General features: G+C 52.3%; 2 protein-coding genes across 3 annotated transcripts; both read right to left on the reverse strand.

Moving 5' to 3' along the window:
• Window positions 1–197: 197 nt before the first annotated feature.
• On the reverse strand, window positions 198–12,406 carry HARS1 (histidyl-tRNA synthetase 1). Its single transcript, XM_015641515.2, has 13 exons — window positions 12,289–12,406; window positions 11,670–11,759; window positions 9,835–9,954; window positions 9,556–9,651; window positions 8,694–8,819; window positions 6,617–6,724; window positions 4,830–4,928; window positions 3,687–3,780; window positions 3,423–3,550; window positions 3,095–3,337; window positions 1,860–1,976; window positions 1,332–1,478; window positions 198–702 (listed from the first exon to the last, which is right to left on the reverse strand). Exons 1-13 carry the CDS (start codon window positions 12,364–12,366, stop codon window positions 643–645), a joined length of 1,506 nt encoding a protein of 501 aa, XP_015497001.1. The 5' UTR covers window positions 12,367–12,406; the 3' UTR covers window positions 198–642.
• Window positions 12,407–12,471: 65 nt separating this feature from the next.
• On the reverse strand, window positions 12,472–18,140 carry LOC107210571 (histidine--tRNA ligase, cytoplasmic-like). Of its 2 annotated transcripts, XM_015641511.1 has the most exons (12): window positions 17,928–18,140; window positions 17,720–17,839; window positions 17,297–17,392; window positions 16,368–16,493; window positions 16,133–16,240; window positions 15,599–15,697; window positions 15,194–15,287; window positions 14,930–15,057; window positions 14,602–14,844; window positions 13,791–13,907; window positions 13,336–13,482; window positions 12,472–13,131 (listed from the first exon to the last, which is right to left on the reverse strand). In XM_015641511.1, the coding sequence occupies exons 1-12, from the start codon at window positions 18,123–18,125 to the stop codon at window positions 13,075–13,077; spliced, it is 1,533 nt and encodes a 510-aa protein (XP_015496997.1). In that variant the 5' UTR covers window positions 18,126–18,140; the 3' UTR covers window positions 12,472–13,074. The 2 variants fall into 2 exon arrangements, with proteins under 2 accessions (XP_015496997.1, XP_015497000.1); XM_015641514.3 differs by lacking the exons at window positions 17,297–17,392; window positions 17,720–17,839; window positions 17,928–18,140 and having other exon boundaries at window positions 16,372–17,222.
• Window position 18,141: the final 1 nt, after the last annotated feature.

Here is an 18,141-nt window from a genome sequence, read left to right on the forward strand (position 1 = left end):
AGGTCACTCATAGCAGTCCAGCCAGCTGTGGGGGCTTGGCTTTGCACCTGTCACAGGAGTTGTCAGCACCAGGGTATCCAGAGGGAGGAGGAAACATCAGGGCTGCAGAAACATTGACAATGACCTTTAAAGAACAGCTCTGGCTTAACGAGGCAGGTGAGCAAATCCCTGCCCCGAGCAGCAAGCAGAGACAGGAGTCACAGCAGGGGACAGACAGATTTATTATGTTTCTGGGAGCAGCGCCATTACATGTTGCTGGGGATAAGGTCACCCCCTGCAGCCAGAGCAGAGAGATGGTCTGGGATGGTTATTCAAAACGACGGGAACAAGAAGCTGCAGCCAAACCCCCGGGATCTGCTGCCAGTGTGGGACTCCGTGGGTCACTGCGGCAGACGTGCGGCCGGCATCTGCCAGAGCCGCTTCCACATCTTTCCAGCAACATTCTCAAGGGCCAGGGCATGGCACAGGAGTCAGTGCAGCCTCTTGGCTCCCACCAGGGAAAGAAAGGCATAAGACAAGAATAAATACAGCTTTCCAAGTCACCCCAACATCCCACCCAGTGCTGCACAGCCTAGTGAAGGCATTTATGGAAGGAGATCTGTCAGCTGGAATCCAGCAAAGGAGCAGATGCGTCCCAAGGGGTTAACACTGACTCGTTCGTATCCTGATTTCCTCCACCAGGCTCTCTCTGCGAACATTGACCTACACAGGGGGAGCAAAAAGTTCCTTCAGTACAACTCCAGCAGCTTGACACGTCACCCTGTGTCTCAGGAGGCCACACCAAGGTGTCAGTCTCTCTACAGGGACCAAGTGGGCTGCAGCAGCCACAGAGCTGAACATGTAAGAGCAGGCACGCACCAGCAAGCCCTTACCCCAGTGAGCCCTCTCCTCTGTAATGGTTGTGAGAATGATGCTCTTCCCACACCTTCCTATTGGTTCCAAAGCTACTGATCTAGGTGATCTATGTAGTGATCTTAGCCAGTGACCTGTGCACTGATCCCAGTGCTGCCTGTTTTGGGAATCTCTCCTGAGAAAACAGGCGCTGTTAGCAGTTCAGGGCTAACCAAGTTCTGTTCAGTCTTACTCATTCCAAGAGCACCACTGAATCACCACTCCAGGCTCCTGAACTGAGGAGCTCAGGGAGGCCACATGATAGGAAACTCTCCAGAGTTAGAGACAACAGCACTTCCTAACTCCAGGAAGCTGCATGGAGTAAGGAACTGGAGTATGGGGTGTTACAGAAGTTGCTGGAAACACCTCTGACTCTGGAGGGCTGGTTTGAGCTGGGCTGAAGGGTCACATAGCCAATCCTACCATACTACAGGTCATACCTCCTCCCTGGTTGCCACAATCCGCAGCTTGACGACTCCATCTTTGAGTTCCTGCTCACCCACAATGGCGACAAGAGGGATGCCTGTGTCCTCACAGTACTGCAGCTGATTCAGGAGCTTGGGGTTCTTCTTGTACAGTATCTCTGCCTGGGAGAAAGCCACAGCACACCACCATCATCAAACCAGGGTGTTTCACTGGGCCCCTTCACCCAGGCACTGCTGGCCCAGTCTGGTGAGTGTGAGGTTGTGTGGTGGGGACAGGATGGACTCATGGAGAAGGCTGGGCACCAGGTTCAACAAAGCCTTGCAGTTACAGGGCTAAGCAAGTCCTGCTGCCCAGCCCTTCCTGGAGATCCCATGATATAGGACACATCCATGACATGGGACATCCCCATAAGAGGAAGGCTCCATTCAGGAAGGCAGTCTGCTCCCCACCTGCTTGCTGTAACTGCTTCCCAAAGCAAAGCCAGATCCATTCCTGGACAACCAGGCAGCTCTTGACTTTGCCATCACCTGGTATGACTATACCTTGATTCCAGCATCCCACAGTTCGGAGATGAGCTTCAGTCGCTCTTCAAGGAGCTTCTTCTGGGCAGAGGCCACCAGCACCTGTGTCTCTGTTGTCCTGATCTTTTCCTCAGAGGCCTAGGGAGGGGACAAAACCCCAAAGTTGCCACAGATATACCAAGACACCCGAGATTCTATGAGCAGGATGGGTCACCACTCAGCTCCATCCATCTAGCAGTGAAGAGGACTGGGCTCAGAGGGATCAACAGCATTAACTCAGAGTCAGGGAGATCCCACAGATCCCATCCTAATGCAGAATCAATTTTCCATGATGACTGCTTCACACAGCCTCCCTCATGTTTCTCCACACCCAAGGGCCTCCTTAAATATCTGCTCCAAGCAGCTCAGAAGCAACACACACTTGGACAAAGGCAGCTGCCTGCTCTACAGCTGAGGTTCTAACTATGGGTTAAACAGCAGCAAGCTGAATGTTCCACCAGTCCCTGTGGCAGATGCTGGATACTCCATGTGGCATTTCCCTGCTGCCTTGCTGAAGGGAGAAGACTTTAAAAGGTCACCTGCAAAGGAACAAACCTGGCCAGGACTGCAGGTGGTGGGGGAGGAATTCAGTTTCTATTTAGAAATTCCAGTTGTGTCTGGCTGCCAAGAGAGAGCCAACACCAGACTTTCAGGGGAGAGGAACATGCAGCCACATCTTGGGAGCTTACAAAGACCTATTTAACACTCATTACTTGGGATAGTACAGTACAGCTTTGAGGAGGGGGAAGAGGAAAAAGCTAGAGGCACTGCAGTTCCTGCCCTGGAACGTGATCCCTGTCTCGTCTCTGTAGTGCCATAGGCAGGACAACTAGATGTAAGGCTGCTGCCTCCCTTGCAGAACAATGCCACCTCACCAAGGAGGATTTGAGTTCACATGGTTGCCCAATGCTGTGGGGAACACTAAGGCACCTGCCCTAGGTACCTGCCCCTGCTGAGGATTAAAGTTCCCCCTCCAGCTGCAGCTGGGGAAGCCATGTCTGAGGGCCGTGGGAAGAAGGGTCTCTCTTCAGTGGGAGCCCCAGATGTCATCTTCCAGGCCAGAGAGAATTGGAGGTTATATCTTGGTTCTGACTCCTGGTGCAGAGCACAGCAGAGGCATGCCCAGCTTCTCTGAATGCTGGGGCAAGGAACACTGATTTCAGCATCTGCTGGAGTGGGGGATTAACCATACTTAGCTGAGCACCAAAGCCACCTACCTCCAATCTCTGTTCCAGGATGGAGAAGATCCGCTCAATCCCAATGCTGACCCCCACACAGGGCACCTTCCGGCCCTTGGGATCAAACATCCCCACCAGCCCGTCATAGCGGCCGCCTCCAGCCACGCTCCCAACGCTGACGGGCTCCTCCACGTGCTCGTTCTCCTGCTGCAGCAGCACAGCCTCAAAGATCACCCCCGTGTAATAGTCCAGGCCCCGCGCCAGGCTCAGGTCGAAGGAGATCTGCGGGGCACAAGGGCGGCCCCGTCACCGGCTGCTCGCGGGCCCACGAGGGCAGCACCCCCTCCTGCCCCCCACACCTCCTCACCTTCCCTGTGATGCCAAACAGCGTCAGGTACTCAAACAGCAGCTTCATGTCCCCCAGCCCTTCCTTGGCCTGCTTGTTCTGGGATAGCTTTGGGTCCTGGAGAAGCCGCTCGATCAGCTCCAGCCCACCTGTGGGGACCAGCCATGCCTCAGCTGTGCCAGGGCAGCAGCGCCCGGCACGGGGGCCCCAGACAGCCGGGTGTGTGCCCTGCACCTTCCATCCCCAGCCCAGAGCAAGGCCAAGGGCACGAGCCATGGTGCTCACCATGGAGCTGGACGTACTCCCCGATGCGATCCGCAGCCTCAGGAGAGAGCCCCTTCTCTCCCACCATCTCACTCCTCACTTCATCCCAGGACACCTGTGAGGGGAGAGAAGGGCAGCATCAGCCACTGCACCAGGGCCCATGGGCTCTCCTCTGCATGGCAGAATCTCATCATCGTGGTTAGAATGTGCATGAGAGAAGCAGCAGCTCTCAGAGTACAGTCATGTGTGCATAACTCCATTTCTTATCCCTTTGCACAGCCTGTTTGTATCCCAAGCCTTTAAAAATACTTTTAGTTTGACTTCTGGCCAGAATCAAGTATCAGTGCTGTATAACCACCCAGTCTGAGAGCCATCTTGCTGCTTTGGTTTCCCTGGTTAGGTACTTCATCATAAACACTACTCAGGAAAGTGTTGCTGGTCATGGAAAGGTGGGAATCACCTGGAAAGGCATGAGGTACTTCTTGGGTAATGGAAAAAAAAACAATGTAAGCATAATATGCTGCCATTTCCCACTGACCAGGGGTCAAAGGGAATCAGAGACTTGATCACTTCCAGATGCACTGAGATAAATCACAAGGAAATGATCCCATCAGCAAAAAGCCCAATGCTCCCTTCCCATTGATTTTTCACACATACACAGCCCCAAACTTTGGTCATGCCTCTGCAATGGATCTCTGCTAACAGGGAGGAGTGAGAATTCCTCCACTTGCCTTCATTTGACCATCTCATGAATCCTCCACAGGAAAAGGCAGGTCACCCTTCAACAAAGAACCATGACCACATGAGATGAGACACAAGCTGCTCTTTTTAACATGCCCTAGCCTAATTTGGTGTAGGTTTTATAAGCCTGGTTCATAAGCAGCAACACCTTGAGCAGGTGAAGGTTTAGGATATTGAACCTCCTATGTGAAGAGCATTTTTCTCCTCCCACCTTTCTTTTTATCAGGACCTCATGGGATAGTGGATTACGAAACAGAGGATCCAGTCTTCCTATGTGAATGCTGTGCCCTGCATGTATCCCCTCCAGGGAAAGGTGGGAACAACTCAATGCTCATCAGCATTTTCCAGACAATTCTCATGGACCATGCTTCATTCACTGAGACTCCAGCAGCAGCAGATACAGCCTGGGGCTCCAGCACATACCTTATCCAGTTTGTCAACACTGGAGCAGATGGTTCGGAATTTGCTGTCTGGGACACCACAAACTGCAAACATCCCATCAAGGATGCGCCGGTCATTGACCTGGGGGAAAAGGAACAGCACATCAGGAATGATGAACTCAAACAGATGCTTCAGCAGTGTCCTGCTTCATTCACCTAGCAGTTTTAAGCATGGAAAAGAACATAGGAGATGTCTGTCAAGGGTTTTTTTTGCTCTTTGTCATTTCTGTTTCCCAGTCCTGGGGAGCTGAGCTTACCAGAGCAGATGAAATAGCACAACTGACATCTACTGAGCCTGAGCAGGGCCATCACATTTCCTTCTAAAGCCACAGGCACCTCCACTCAACAGAGGAAAAAAAAACCATCAGGGTCTATGAGTCCCCTCATGTGGACATGTAAAAACAGCTCAGGAACAGACCACAGCCAAGGAGATTAATTCAGAGTATTACCCTACACTATCAGCATAAGAGAAAAAGGACATCTGATTATGTTAAATCCTCAATGAGGATTTATTTTTTTAATGATAGTATAGTGAATTCTGTAGCTTAATTATGCTCTGTAAGAGCACATAATTAAGGCCAAAGACTCAGCTGGATTCAACATTTCCATGGGCAATGAGAATGCCTACAATTAGTCTGAAACAAAGAAACTGCACAGGAATTTGGACTCCTCCAGCATCAACAAAAACCAGAAAGTGCCTTGTGGGAGACACAACCTCACAATAGCAAATAACAGGCAGATTATTCTGTTGCTCCCCACTGCAGGAATGTCTTCATCCTCAAAGGTCACACTTTCACCACTGCCCAGAACACCCAGTTCCTTCATCTCACCCCAGAAAGGTTCAAGGGGAAATACCTGGCTCCTGCCCCATGGGGCTGCAATAGGAACACAACATCCAGCTTGCAGTGCCCAGGAATGGCCCAGCTCCAAGTCTCTCATAGATCCCACTTCCCTCCTGTGCATCCACCACTCCTGCCCATTGCTCTCCTGTTCCTGTGCACCCTTCCCATCCTATCATCTACACATTGAGCACCATTTGCTGCCATCCCAAGGAAACAGAGGTGTCTGGAAGCAAATAGTAAGCTCAGCCTACAGTAGGGCACAGCTCTTGTTCTAGAAAATGCTTCAGCTCCAAAAAGGATTCGGTGGAAAGGCAGGAGTCTGCAGGCAACACCACACACTGAGCAGATGCCCCTGCTAAGGAGATACTGGGAGCTGGGATAAGGGCAGGAATCCTGGACCAGAGCCTACTCTACTGCAGGCAGTGAATATGACAATCACCTGCTCAGATAGATATTGGGAAGAAATTTTTTATTATAGGGGTGGTGAGGCCCTGGCACAGGTTATCCAGAGAAGCTGTGACAACTTCACTCCTGCAAGTGTTCAAGACCAGGCTGGACAGGGCTTGGAGCAACCTGGTCTAGTGGAAGGTGTCCCTGCCCATGGGAGAGTAATGGAACTGGGTTATATTTAAGGTCCTTTCCAACCCAGACCATTCTATCCTTCTAGCTGGCTGCTGGAATTTTGGAAGGGACCATGGTTAGTTCTGGAGAGAACACTGTCACTGCAGCCTCAGGGAAACTCCTGTCCTTCCCAGCTCAAAGCAAATCCAAGTGGAGATCCAATCTTTAGCACAAGAGGCTTCCAGGCAGACCGGAGGGACAAACTCCTGGGTTAGGACTTAGAGTGGGAACAGGTACTCCTGTGTAAAACCACAGGAACAATGACCACTGCTTCCCACTTTGACACAGAGAACCCACCCTGTCTCACCTTGATGACAAAGTCCCCAAGCTGCAGGTCACTCAGGATCTCATGCACGATCTTCAGGCACTCAGCATCAGGAATCATCGGGTCAAACTGCCCAGCGATGTCAAAGTCCTGGGGGCAGAGGAAAAGGCAGTGAGCAATTCAGCACCACTGCAGAAAAATAGCTTCAACTACTGGTAACAGCAGTTTGTATAAAAAACCCAACAGAATTAGGATGTAAAGGAGCACTATCCCTTACAGACTCAGTTCATAAGGGACAGAATGTGGGTTAGGACCTCTACCATGGAAGGCAGCAATGCTCTCATGTCCACTGCATTTCAGAGTTTGTACACAGTTTGACCTGCTCCCCATACCCAGCAGTTGTATGAATCTCTGAAGCAGAGATCCTCAAAAAACAACAAATGGAGTAGCAGCAGTAAATAAATAGAACAAAGGAATCAGAAAGGGGAGGAAAAAAACTACTTCTCATTTGCTGTAACCTAAATGCCAAATGTTTTGCCTTGATTCTTAGGATGCTTTTTTTTTTAATACACATGCCAATCAAGTTAATGATTAGGGAAGGCAAGAGAAGCAAAACCAGGGTTTCAACTGCTAAGACAGAAAAAGGAATCAGGAACCCTGAGTGATCCCCACCAGAGATCACCAGATGAATTAGCACACAGAAGAACCAAAGCCCAACATCAAGATACTTTAATAGGCTGGTATCCCATGATTGGAAAAGAGCATCAGTGTTCAGAGACAAATTAAAAACACAGAAGCAACAAGAGAGCCCTTCTTCAACTCCTGTTTAGGAATCCCCAAATGCAAAGTCTTCAGTGAGATTTCTGGGTACAAGAATAATTTTCATTATGTGGATATATTTCAAGAGGGCTTAATCAAGCTCTCAAAATAAACTGGGGCATTGGAGGAAGAGATGGGATCACACAGTTAATTCCCGATCAGCTAAGTGCAAAGAGGGCTGATGCAATCCTTGGGAAAGTTGGGTGAGGAAGTACAGGAAGTGTACAGGAAGTCAGGAAAGTGCTGATATTATTGTAAATGGCACAGATGAAATATCACTGAAAAAAAACCAGGGTGTGGTGAATTATACTGAAGAAAAGCTGCAGAAAAAGGTCCTAGGCTCAGAAAGGAATGAAAACATCTCCAAGGAGAAAAGGTAACAAAGGTAACAGAGCTTGATTTATGTGATGTAAGGAGGGGAAGATTTCTCTAAAGATTTCCCAAATGTTTACCTGGGAAAGGGGAAGAATACATATCAAGGGATGACAGCTACTGTTTTAAGAGCTGAACTCTTTAAAGAAGAGGAAGGCAACAATCAGATACAAATAAGTTTAGCCTGGATATTAGAAGACCATTTCTAGCCATCCTAGGAGTGGGATCTTGGAATAAGAGATGAGACAGGAGGCAATGACCCCATGTCATCTGGAAACAGGAATCACCAAGCCAAAGCTGGAAGGTATTCCCAGGGGTTGTATAATGAAGTAGAAATATTCTCAAACAAAAAAAGTTGTTTGCAATCTGAGTCCCTGGGGACTGTGTCAGTAGAACAGAGCAAAGCTGTTCCTTAGGGCTACCATGAGAGAGCCACGAAGGAAATTGCTTTGTTACGTGTTTTGTAATTTGGCCTCTGGGTTTTCCCTTCCTTTGAAGTTAAAATCGACTGAACATGGAAGTAAAGCAGCATATGCTACTGCCTTGCCTGGTTTGTAGGTCCTGATAACACACCCAGAGCTGAACTGCTGCCAGGTTTGGGATCAGAAGGAAATTCTTCCCCACCACCCATCCAGCAAGCACTATGGGATGGAGCAAGGAGCTGCCCTCCCATACAGTGCAAAGGAGGTGATACCTGGGGGCTCTATGACAAAGTTCCACGCCATGCCAGCACCGTGTCACAGCTGTCACAGCCACTCTCCACCCTCCAGTTGTTTTTCACACTCATAAGGACACACTAAGGAGAAGATCAGTGGATCCTTCAGAGTTTTCCATAGCCAGAGGGCAGGGTATCACAGCTGTTATTTTGACAGTGCCAACCCAGCCCACAGCCTGTCCCAGCAGGGTCCTTGTCCTCTGCCAAACTCACACACTGGTAGAACTCGCGGTAGCGGCCCCTGGTCATGGCTGGGTTGTCCCTCCTGTACACCTTGGCGATGTGGTAGCGCTTGATGTTGGTGATCTTGTTCATGGCCAGGTAGCGAGCAAAGGGTACCTGAGACAGAGTTAAGGATGGCAACAAGAAGGGAACATCCCCCCCACTTATCAGTCACAGGCAGTGCTGGGTCCTCACTGGTCCCACCCAGCACCCCTGGGGCAAAGGACTGCTAAAAGACAGCTGGACTTATCACAGCTCCCCAAGGTCTCCACACACGCTGCCTCCAAGTGTCCCTTCAGGTTTTGTCCAGTAGGACCTTAGGCTGGATCTCAGTCTCATGTGGGCTGTGTACTGCAGCAACCTGGCCTGGGAACCCATCTTGGAAGAATCCACACTCAGTACAGATCTTCTGTACTTCCAGACACATGGGGCATGAAGCTGTGTCAGGGGAGGGTCAGGCTGGATGATAGGGAAAGGTCTTCCCCCAGAGGGTTGTTGGGCATGGGCACAGGCTCCTCAGGGAAGTGGTTGTGGCACCAAGCCTGAGAGAGCTCAAGGAGCATTTGGAAAACGCTCTCAGGCACATGGCTGGAGTGTCCCATGCAGGACAGACTGGGGGTTGGACTCGATGATCCCTGGGGTCACTTCCAACTCAGGATATTCCATGATTCTAAGCATTCCTTCACCAAACTGAAGCAATACACAATAAATAACCAAGCAAGGGTTCTGCACCCACTGAACCGCTCATGCTCATGCTCTCCCTGTCAGTTTAGGGTCCTCCCTCCCCCTCAGGACAGCACTGACCCAAAAGGAGGACTGCCAAGGCCCCTCAGCACCAGCTGTGGCAGGATACTGTCAGGTCATAGCGCAGAGACAGCAGCTCTCCTCCCTGATCTTTTAGATCATAGATGAGCTTCGAGTCTTCACCGTATTTCCCTGTCAGTGTCTCCTACAACAAAACAACACATGAACAAACAGCATCTTCAGTGACAGAGGATCAGCCCTAGAGCACACAGAAAACAAGGAGAGAAAGGGAGAATGCCTAGGAATAGAAGAAGGAAAATCAACCCTCAACACTCTCAGCTGCAGGATCCTCACCAGCTCAGCCAACCTGCTGTGTGTCCTCACCCACCTTCAGCTCGAACACCGGCGTGTCGATGACTTCGGCTCCGTGGCGCTTGAAGCACGAGATGATGGCTTTGAAGGCCCTCTCACGGATGGCCATTTCCTTGGGGCCAAAATCCCGTGTGCCCTGGGATGAGGGAAGAAAAAGAGCAAAGGACACTTTGGGTTAGAGGCATGACATGAGAAAGATGCCAGAAGCAATATGAATAAGCTGACATATTGCTAAACTAAGCCAGAGAGACCAGGTCCAGACACCAGATATTGGTAAACACCACAAAAAATGCTGGAAAACATCAGGACACAGCTCAGAGTCTGCCATAGCCTGCAGAGCGAAACCTAAGTCAGGAGTTTCAGAATACAGGAAAAAAAGGAGATAAAACAGATCCAGCAATCAGAGTTCAGCCTGATTTTGAGCTGACAGTGCAACCAGGACCTGTCCTCAGCTCTGACTCAGACCTATTAGCCAGACCCCTGCCCAATGAGCCACCCCAAAGGTGGGAACAGAGGACAGACATGCTCTGAAACTGTGGAACCATCAGCTCTGCAATTTCCAAACACAGATAAAAATCACCTTTCAAAATGCAACACCTGTGAAATATCTGTCTATGATTCACAGGACCTTTTCCATTTCTTTGGTGCTGCTGAATTATTTCAATGACGACCTTCATGTTCTCAGTAACATACAAATCATTGTTAATTAGCTGGATCTCCAACTTGCACTTTATAACACCTGTTTAATATAAAACCTGGTTTATGAAACCAGTTAGGCAGAAGGAAGCACCCCCACTCACAGATCACTCAGGTGGCCTTCAGCTGCCATTGACAAGCCTGAGATGGGCTGGCAAAATCAACTGAGTTTTTCTGGCTAGAAAAACTCTATTTTCTCAATAGAGTTTCTCAATAGAGCTGCAAAATCCCCTTCTCCACACTTTCAAACAATAAAATGTCCTTCCACTTCCCAGGCATCACACCACAATTACATTCAACAAAACACATCATAAAGGAAATGGACAAAGGGACAATTTTCAGACATTTAAATATTGGGAATAAATTCTTCTCTGTGAGGCTTCCTAGTGGAGCTGTGGCTGCCCCATCTCTAGAAGTGTCCCAGGCCAGGCTGGATGGGGCTTGGAGCAACCTGGGATAGACAAAGGTGTCCCTGCCCATGGCAGGGGGTGGAACAAGATGAGCTTTAAAGTCCTTCTAACCCAAACCATTCCATGTTTTCTATGATTTCCTATGTCAGTGGCATCACCACAGTCTGCTTTGTTTGTGGACATATCCATAAATGTCTCTATGCCACAGTGTGAAAGCAGGTGGTCTCTGATCAGCTGCCAGTGATGAAACATTCAGGTTACAAAGTATCTCAGCAGAAATTGCATTATGGGCACTATTCTTAGAGGTCTGGAGACTGAAAAACTACTTGTAAAGGAAGGGTCCTTCCAAAAGAGGACACAGAAATTCCAGCAGCAATCCAGACCTGCTCGGTAAATGGGATTACTCTGCCCCTTAGACTAGAAGCAGATATGAGCCCTCTCACACTGGGCAGTTATGATAAAGCTTGGTTAGAAGGGAATTTCCTGACCGCACCAGCGGTGGCTGGAACGTCACAGAAGCACTCAGAAGTCTCTAAGGTGGTGGGTATCTGGGTTAAATGCTGTTGGGGTATGTTTTCATCCCTCTCCCCCTTGCTGCTAAAACTGAAAGTGAAAACAGAAATGTGAACAAAGACAGGTGTGGCCATGCTGGACTTCTGCCCACAGATGTGTGGAGGGTGCTGGGTGTGTGTATGGGGGGAGAACATGCACACAGAGGGCACAGGAGTGAGTTGTGGGGAGTTACCTTTGGGGTCTTGAGCACAAACTTGTGTTTCCCCTCGTCTGCCCCCAGCTGTGCCTTCATCTCGAGCAGCTTTGCCACTTCCTTTGCAATCTGGGGATGGAGCAAGGAGGGAGCTGGGGATAAGACCACCCACCAGGCCAGCCCACTGCCCTTCAACCTCAGCATTCCCACTGCACCTGCACCCCACAACCTCAATACACCCCCTATTCCCAGCTTATCAGCAACCACAGAGACATTCCCTGCTCCTCTCCAGTACTTCCCACTTCTCATACCAGCACCCCCATCTCAGCATCGCAAACACCCCCACCATTCCCTGACTCCCACGACCTCCATTACCATCCACAGCGATCTCCCCAGTCCTGTCCCAGTTCCTGCTACATGCACCAGCACCAGCGGTTTCCAGCATCCTCCTCGCAGTCCTAACTCTGCCAAGCATCCTTCCCTTCAACCTAACACCGGAGTCACCAGCTCCTACCACGAGCCTCCCCTGCACCCTCAGCCCTTCCACCTCCCAGCCCCGCACTCCCATCCCTCCCGACACCCCTCTTCCTAACACCGCCAGCCTCAGCCCAGTAACCCCCACTACACCCCATTCCCAGGAATACCGGAGCCCTCGCACCTCGTCAGCATCGGCCTTGTCCTGTTTGAGCCTCCGCACGGTCTCCGCCTGGGCCCGCACCGCCGCCTCCTCCGCCATGGCGAGTCCGCGCCCGCGCCGCGCACGCGCAGAGCCCGCGCCGCCGCCGCGCACGCGCAGCGCCGCCACCGCGGGGAAGTAGTAAGAAAAAGCCGGAGACCGCGGTTTGGGTTTATTATGGGGGTTTTTGTTTAATATATAAAAATACAGTCTCTCCAGGCGCGCCCCGGCCTGCGCAGCTGCTCCAGCCGCTCGTTGTGTCCCTCGGTGACGGGACACGTGCTTCCTCGGCGGGGCGGCCCGCAGCCCCGAGCCCGCCGGCAGCGCCCGGCTGCGGGTTGGGACCGGCCCCCGCAGCCCCAATTGGGGCGGGGATGCCCTTCCACTGCCCCCCTCGCCCTGAGCTGACACGTGCCCAACACACTACAGATTCTCCCTCCCAAATCAGGAGTTCCGCCTGATCCTGCTTGAGCTGTGCCACCACCACCCACAGTGATGGAAATGGCAGTACAGATACAGGGACTGCAGAGTTAGGAACTCGCAAACTTGACCTTCAGAGGAGCTAACCAGGAGGTTAACCTGGTGACTGAACCGTCCATAGCTTTTAAAACCCTCTTATTCCTCTGTTCTCCCTGTCTTAGCCGAGGCAATGAGGCTCAGGTGAGTGGATGTTACCCAGACCGCAGCTGGCAGGGAATGGCTGAGGGTGCTGGAGGAGCGTTCCAGTTGTGCAGCACTTCAGCCAAGCAGCTCCGGCCAGAGAGGTTCTCAGGGCTCCAGCCTTCTCCTGATCTCATCAACAAGCTTTTCTCTGGGGATATCAACCTACAAAGCAAACAGAGCAGCATTAGAGAAGAGCACTTTTAAGCACTGAGGATACCAATGCAGTTTGTGACTGGTTTTCTGAAGTCACCCCAATAGATCTGTGCTATGGTCTCTCAAAGAAACGCTGAGGGAAAACTCAGAGCTCTTCAGTGATCTCTAGAGCTTGGAAGTACTTTAAAACCTGGTGTAAAAGGGCATTCTCACCTCCTCTCTTGTTGCAATATCTCGCAGCTTGACGACTCCATCTGCCAGCTCCTGTTCTCCCACAATGGCAGCAAGGGGGATCCCCATGTCCTCACAATAATGCAGCTGCTTCAGCAATTTAGGATCCTTCTTGTACAGCATCTCTGCCTAGGAGGGAGTGGGAAGGGTGAATCATTAACCCAACTTCACTCTGATGAATACTGCAGTGAAGCACCAATACCAAACCCTGCAGCAATCACTTTGCTGCTCTGGCCTGTTCTTCTCTGCCTGCCTAGACCTAAAGGCTGGACTTGATGATCTTTGAGGTCTTTTTCAATTCAAATGACTCTGTGATCTCTGACAGGCCCAGATCTTGGAGACACAAAACTAATGGAGTTGGTCTTGCTGTGCTACAGCTTCCTTCAGGCTCTCCCTCACTCACCTGTGACCCTGCCAAGCCCAAGTCATTCCTTTACCTTGATCCCTGCATCCCACAGCTCGGAGATGAGCTTCAGTCTGGCAGCAAGCAGGTGTTTCTGTGGTGTAGCCACCAGCACCTGGGTCTCAGTTGTTCGAAGTTTCTCCCCAGAAGCCTGAAGGGACAGACATGGGACATTTATGGGAGTGAGTCCGTGGGAACCCACAGCTCACAACACCTCACCACATCTATCTCCAGCAACAATGACAACCTGGGCACCTTTAATGAGTCCTCCAGAGATTCTACATTGTGTCACACTACTGAATTGTGTGCTGCTGTTCCTAGGGGACCCTGGCCAAGCACCTGGATGGGACCAGGGTAGCTTTCCAATGTCTCCTTTGATTCTTCAGGTACAAATACATTGCCTAAGCTTCACTTGTTAGGAATCACAGGCTTGGAACCAAACACAGAATAATAAATCTCTACAGAGGTTTTCCTGGGGTTTATTAGTGTGACCTCACAGCCATTACCAAATTCATTGCTTCAGAATCCCCAGGACAGAAAACTTCAGAGGCAAGACACAAGAACAAAGTGACTGGAGCACAAACTCAGAGCCGGGCCCAGAACTCAAGGCTGTCACTAACATTTCCTTGACATCTCCTAGGGAATGCTGCCCTTGGCTGCCCATACCTGAATCCTGATGGGCTGTAGAAAATTACTCTGTCTTCAGTGCATCAATATTTAGGCACAGGAAAAGCCACCCTCTCCCCCAAAATTATATTCCCTTGAGCATTGTGGAGCTGGACACCTCTAATAAACAGTATTTTGCTTCCTGGAACCTTCCCCAATGTACTGCCTGCATCACCTACCTCCAATCTCTGTTCCAGGATGGAGAAAATCCGCTCAATCCCAATGCTGACCCCCACACAGGGCACCTTCCGGCCCTTGGGATCAAACATCCCCACCAGCCCGTCATAGCGGCCGCCTCCAGCCACGCTCCCAACGCTGACGGGCTCCTCCACGTGCTCGTTCTCCTGCTGCAGCAGCACAGCCTCAAAGATCACCCCCGTGTAATAGTCCAGGCCCCGCGCCAGGCTCAGGTCGAAGGAGATCTGCGGGGCACAAGGGCGGCCCCGTCACCGGCTGCTCGCGGGCCCACGAGGGCAGCACCCCCTCCTGCCCCCCACACCTCCTCACCTTCCCTGTGATGCCAAACAGCGTCAGGTACTCAAACAGCAGCTTCATGTCCCCCAGCCCTTCCTTGGCCTGCTTGTTCTGGGATAGCTTTGGGTCCTGGAGAAGCCGCTCGATCAGCTCCAGCCCACCTGTGGGGACCAGCCATGCCTCAGCTGTGCCAGGGCAGCAGCGCCCGGCACGGGGGCCCCAGACAGCCGGGTGTGCGCCCTGCACCTTCCATCCCCAGCCCAGAGCAAGGCCAAGGGCACGAGCCATGGTGCTCACCATGGAGCTGGACGTACTCCCCGATGTGATCCGCAGCCTCGGGAGAGAGCCCCTTCTCTCCCACCATCTCACTCCTCACTTCATCCCAGGACACCTGTGAGGGGAGAGAAGGGCAGCATTTGCTGCAGGATGTTCTCCTCACCCACTGCCTCCATCAGCTCACATGTGCACAACTTGTGTGCAATAACAGTCAGCAATCTCACTAATCATGCCTCTCTCTCTCACAGGAATTTTTAACAAATCACCAAGCTTTATTCTTAACCAGGCCCAAGAACTCCTCAAATCCTTTGCAGACCCCATCTTAGCTGCTGTGAAACTCTTCACAACAAGAACAGCCACAACACTGCCCAGCCTTAGACAACCATCCCAAGACCAGAAGTGTCTCCCCATGAGCCCAATGCTGACCTTGTCCAGCTTGTCCACAGTGGAGCAGGCAGGTATGAACTTGTTCTCTGGAACACCACAGACAGCAAACACACCATTCAAAATCCGACGGTCATTGACCTGGGGGAGAGAGAGGCACAATTACCTTGGGGGCATGCCCTGAATTCATTCCTTCTTTCCTAGAGTGTGGGAAACTGCAGCTATTGGCAATTCCTCATGCCTTTTCCTCAGCACCCAAATTCCATGGGAAGAGAAGGTGTAGAGGTATGAAAACCATCCCGTGACTCTGTGGATCTAGTCAGCTGCTGGAATTCTGCAGAAGACTCTGGTTTGTCCTGGAGAGAACTCTGCTGACTGCAGCCTCAGGAGAACTGGTATTCCCAGCTCAAGGCATGTCCAAGCTGAGGTCCAGACTTTGTACAGACACCATGAGGAGCCAGAGAAGTGGGATGAACTGGGTCAGGCTTTAGAGCAGGCAGAGGTACTCCTGTGTAAAACCACAGGAACAATGACCACTGCTTCCCACTGTGGCACACAGAACCCACCCAGTCTCACCTTGATGACAAAGTCCCCGAGCTGCAGGTCACTCAGGATCTCATGCACGATTTTCAGGCACTCAGCATCAGGAATCATCGGGTCAAACTGCCCGGCAATGTCAAAGTCCTGGGGGCAGAAGAAGTGATGGGAGCTCCTGGCAGAGCCAAGGGGCCTTACCAGGCACACCCTGCTGCTCTGCAGCCAGGAAAACCCTCCTGGCCTTGTGGCCTTGGTGGCAGCACACAACACTCACGCACTGGTAGAACTCGCGGTAGCGGCCCCTGGTCATGGCTGGGTTGTCCCTCCTGTACACCTTGGCAACGTGGTAGCGCTTCATGTTGGTGATCTTGTTCATGGCCAGGTAGCGAGCAAAGGGCACCTGGGCCCGAGGAGTTAAGGATGCTTACATGGAGGTCCCCAGCACTGTAGAAGCTGAACCTCAAAGCCTCCCATCGCCCCTTCCCTTTGCCAACTGCTCCCCAATTTTTTTCACAATCATGGTGAGGTTCTTGGGATGCCCTGTGCAGGGTCATGGGCTGGACTTCTTGCAGATCCCTTCCAACTTTTGATATTCTATAACTCTATGACCTCTGGAGAGATCATCCCCCAGGATGAGGAGGAGTACAATGAACCACCTGAGCTCCTTCAATGCTGGGACAGTTCCATTTCCTCCTCCAGACCCACAGTGTGACAACATCACATACACAAACATACACAAACCCTCTCTCATCATTCCACCCTCTCAGAGTGTGATCAGTGGGAATTCAATGTATGGCACAGCTATATGGACATTGAAGAAAAGAGATTTTCTTGAGATGTGGAGGTTGAGAAGGCCTGGAATGGACACCTGCAGCAAACACCTTTCCAGGTGGCACTAGCAAGGTGGGATGGGCACAGCAGAGGTGGGGACTGTAACTGGGAGAAGATAAAACCAGTACAGCAGAGTATCCTGTTGCATGTCCACAGCAGGAAGGGACTGCTCTGGGCCCTGCCCTGGCTGGGGGATGGTGTGGGGTCATGACAATGACAGACAGACCAGCTGGGATGGCCAAAGGGGCACTGCCATCACCCCAAAGGGACCTGCAGGCAGGTAAGAGCAATCCCTCAAGGCAGAGGTGGCAACTACCTTGGTCTGCCAGCATCTCCTCATGGTGCCACCATCCCCTTGGGAGCACAGGATACAGTGAGATCATAGCGCAGGGCCAGCAGCTCCCCTCCCTGGTCCTGCAGCTCGTAGATGAGCTTCGTGTACTCCCCATACTTCCCCATCAGCGTGTCCTGGGGAGGGACAGAGGGGCTGGTGACCGGGGTGGCTCTGGGGTGAAGGGTCCCCCGAGATGGGGCACAGAGCTCGGTCACCACGAACCGGGTATTACACACATCCCCCCTCCAGCACCCTCGGACCTGAGCACCCCTAAAAAGAGAGCCAAGAGGGAACGTCCAGCTGCCCTCCCCCACACAGAGGGAGCTCCCAAACCTGTCCTGAGGGCCCTGGGGAAGGGAGCGCTCCCCAGTCCCACAGGAGGGCGCAGAGGGGGCCCCACAGCCCCCGGGCCGGGTCCGCTCCCCACAGGGAGGGGGAAGAGCGCTCCCGCCGCGCCTCACCCGCAGCTCCAGCACGGGGGTGTCGATGGCGGCCGCCCCGTGCCGCTTGAAGCAGGACACCACGGCCCTCAGGAGCCGCTCCCGGAGCGCCGCCTGCGCCGGGGGGTGGTCGCGGGTGCCCTGCCCGGGACAGAGAGCGGCCGTCAGCGGCAAGGGCGCGGGGGAACACTCGGTACCCACCGGCGCCGCCCCCGCTCCCCGCCTTTACCTTGGGCGTCTTCAGCACCGGCACCCGCTCGCCGCCCGCCGCCGCCCGCACCTGCCGGGATAAAGGTCCGCGGTCACCGGCCGGGAGCCAGGAGCGGGCGAAGCTGCCGCGGCTCCCAGCGAGGCACAGCGGCCCGAGGCAGGGCCCCGCCGGTAGGCATCGGGCGGCGGCGGCGGCGAAGGGTCCGAGGCGGAGCATGGCCGGTACCGGGACA

Source organism: Parus major, chromosome 13 (assembly GCF_001522545.3).
Source record: "Parus major isolate Abel chromosome 13, Parus_major1.1, whole genome shotgun sequence".
Lineage (NCBI taxonomy): Eukaryota > Metazoa > Chordata > Aves > Passeriformes > Paridae > Parus > Parus major.

Coding starts and splice junctions, on each gene's coding strand:
- HARS1 (XM_015641515.2), bottom strand. CDS start 12,366: ATGGCGGAGGAGGCGGCGGTGCGGGCCCAGGCGGAGACCGTGCGGAGG. Junction 9,652..9,834: donor CGCCGGTGTTCGAGCTGAAG/GTGGGTGAGGAC, acceptor GTTTTGTTGTAG/GAGACACTGACAGGGAAATA. Junction 6,725..8,693: donor ACCGCGAGTTCTACCAGTGT/GTGAGTTTGGCA, acceptor CTCTGCCCCCAG/GACTTTGACATCGCTGGGCA.
- LOC107210571 (XM_015641511.1), bottom strand. CDS start 18,125: ATGCTCCGCCTCGGACCCTTCGCCGCCGCCGCCGCCCGATGCCTACCG. Junction 17,393..17,719: donor CCCCCGTGCTGGAGCTGCGG/GTGAGGCGCGGC, acceptor GTCCCTCCCCAG/GACACGCTGATGGGGAAGTA. Junction 15,058..15,193: donor GGAGTACGTCCAGCTCCATG/GTGAGCACCATG, acceptor TGGTCCCCACAG/GTGGGCTGGAGCTGATCGAG.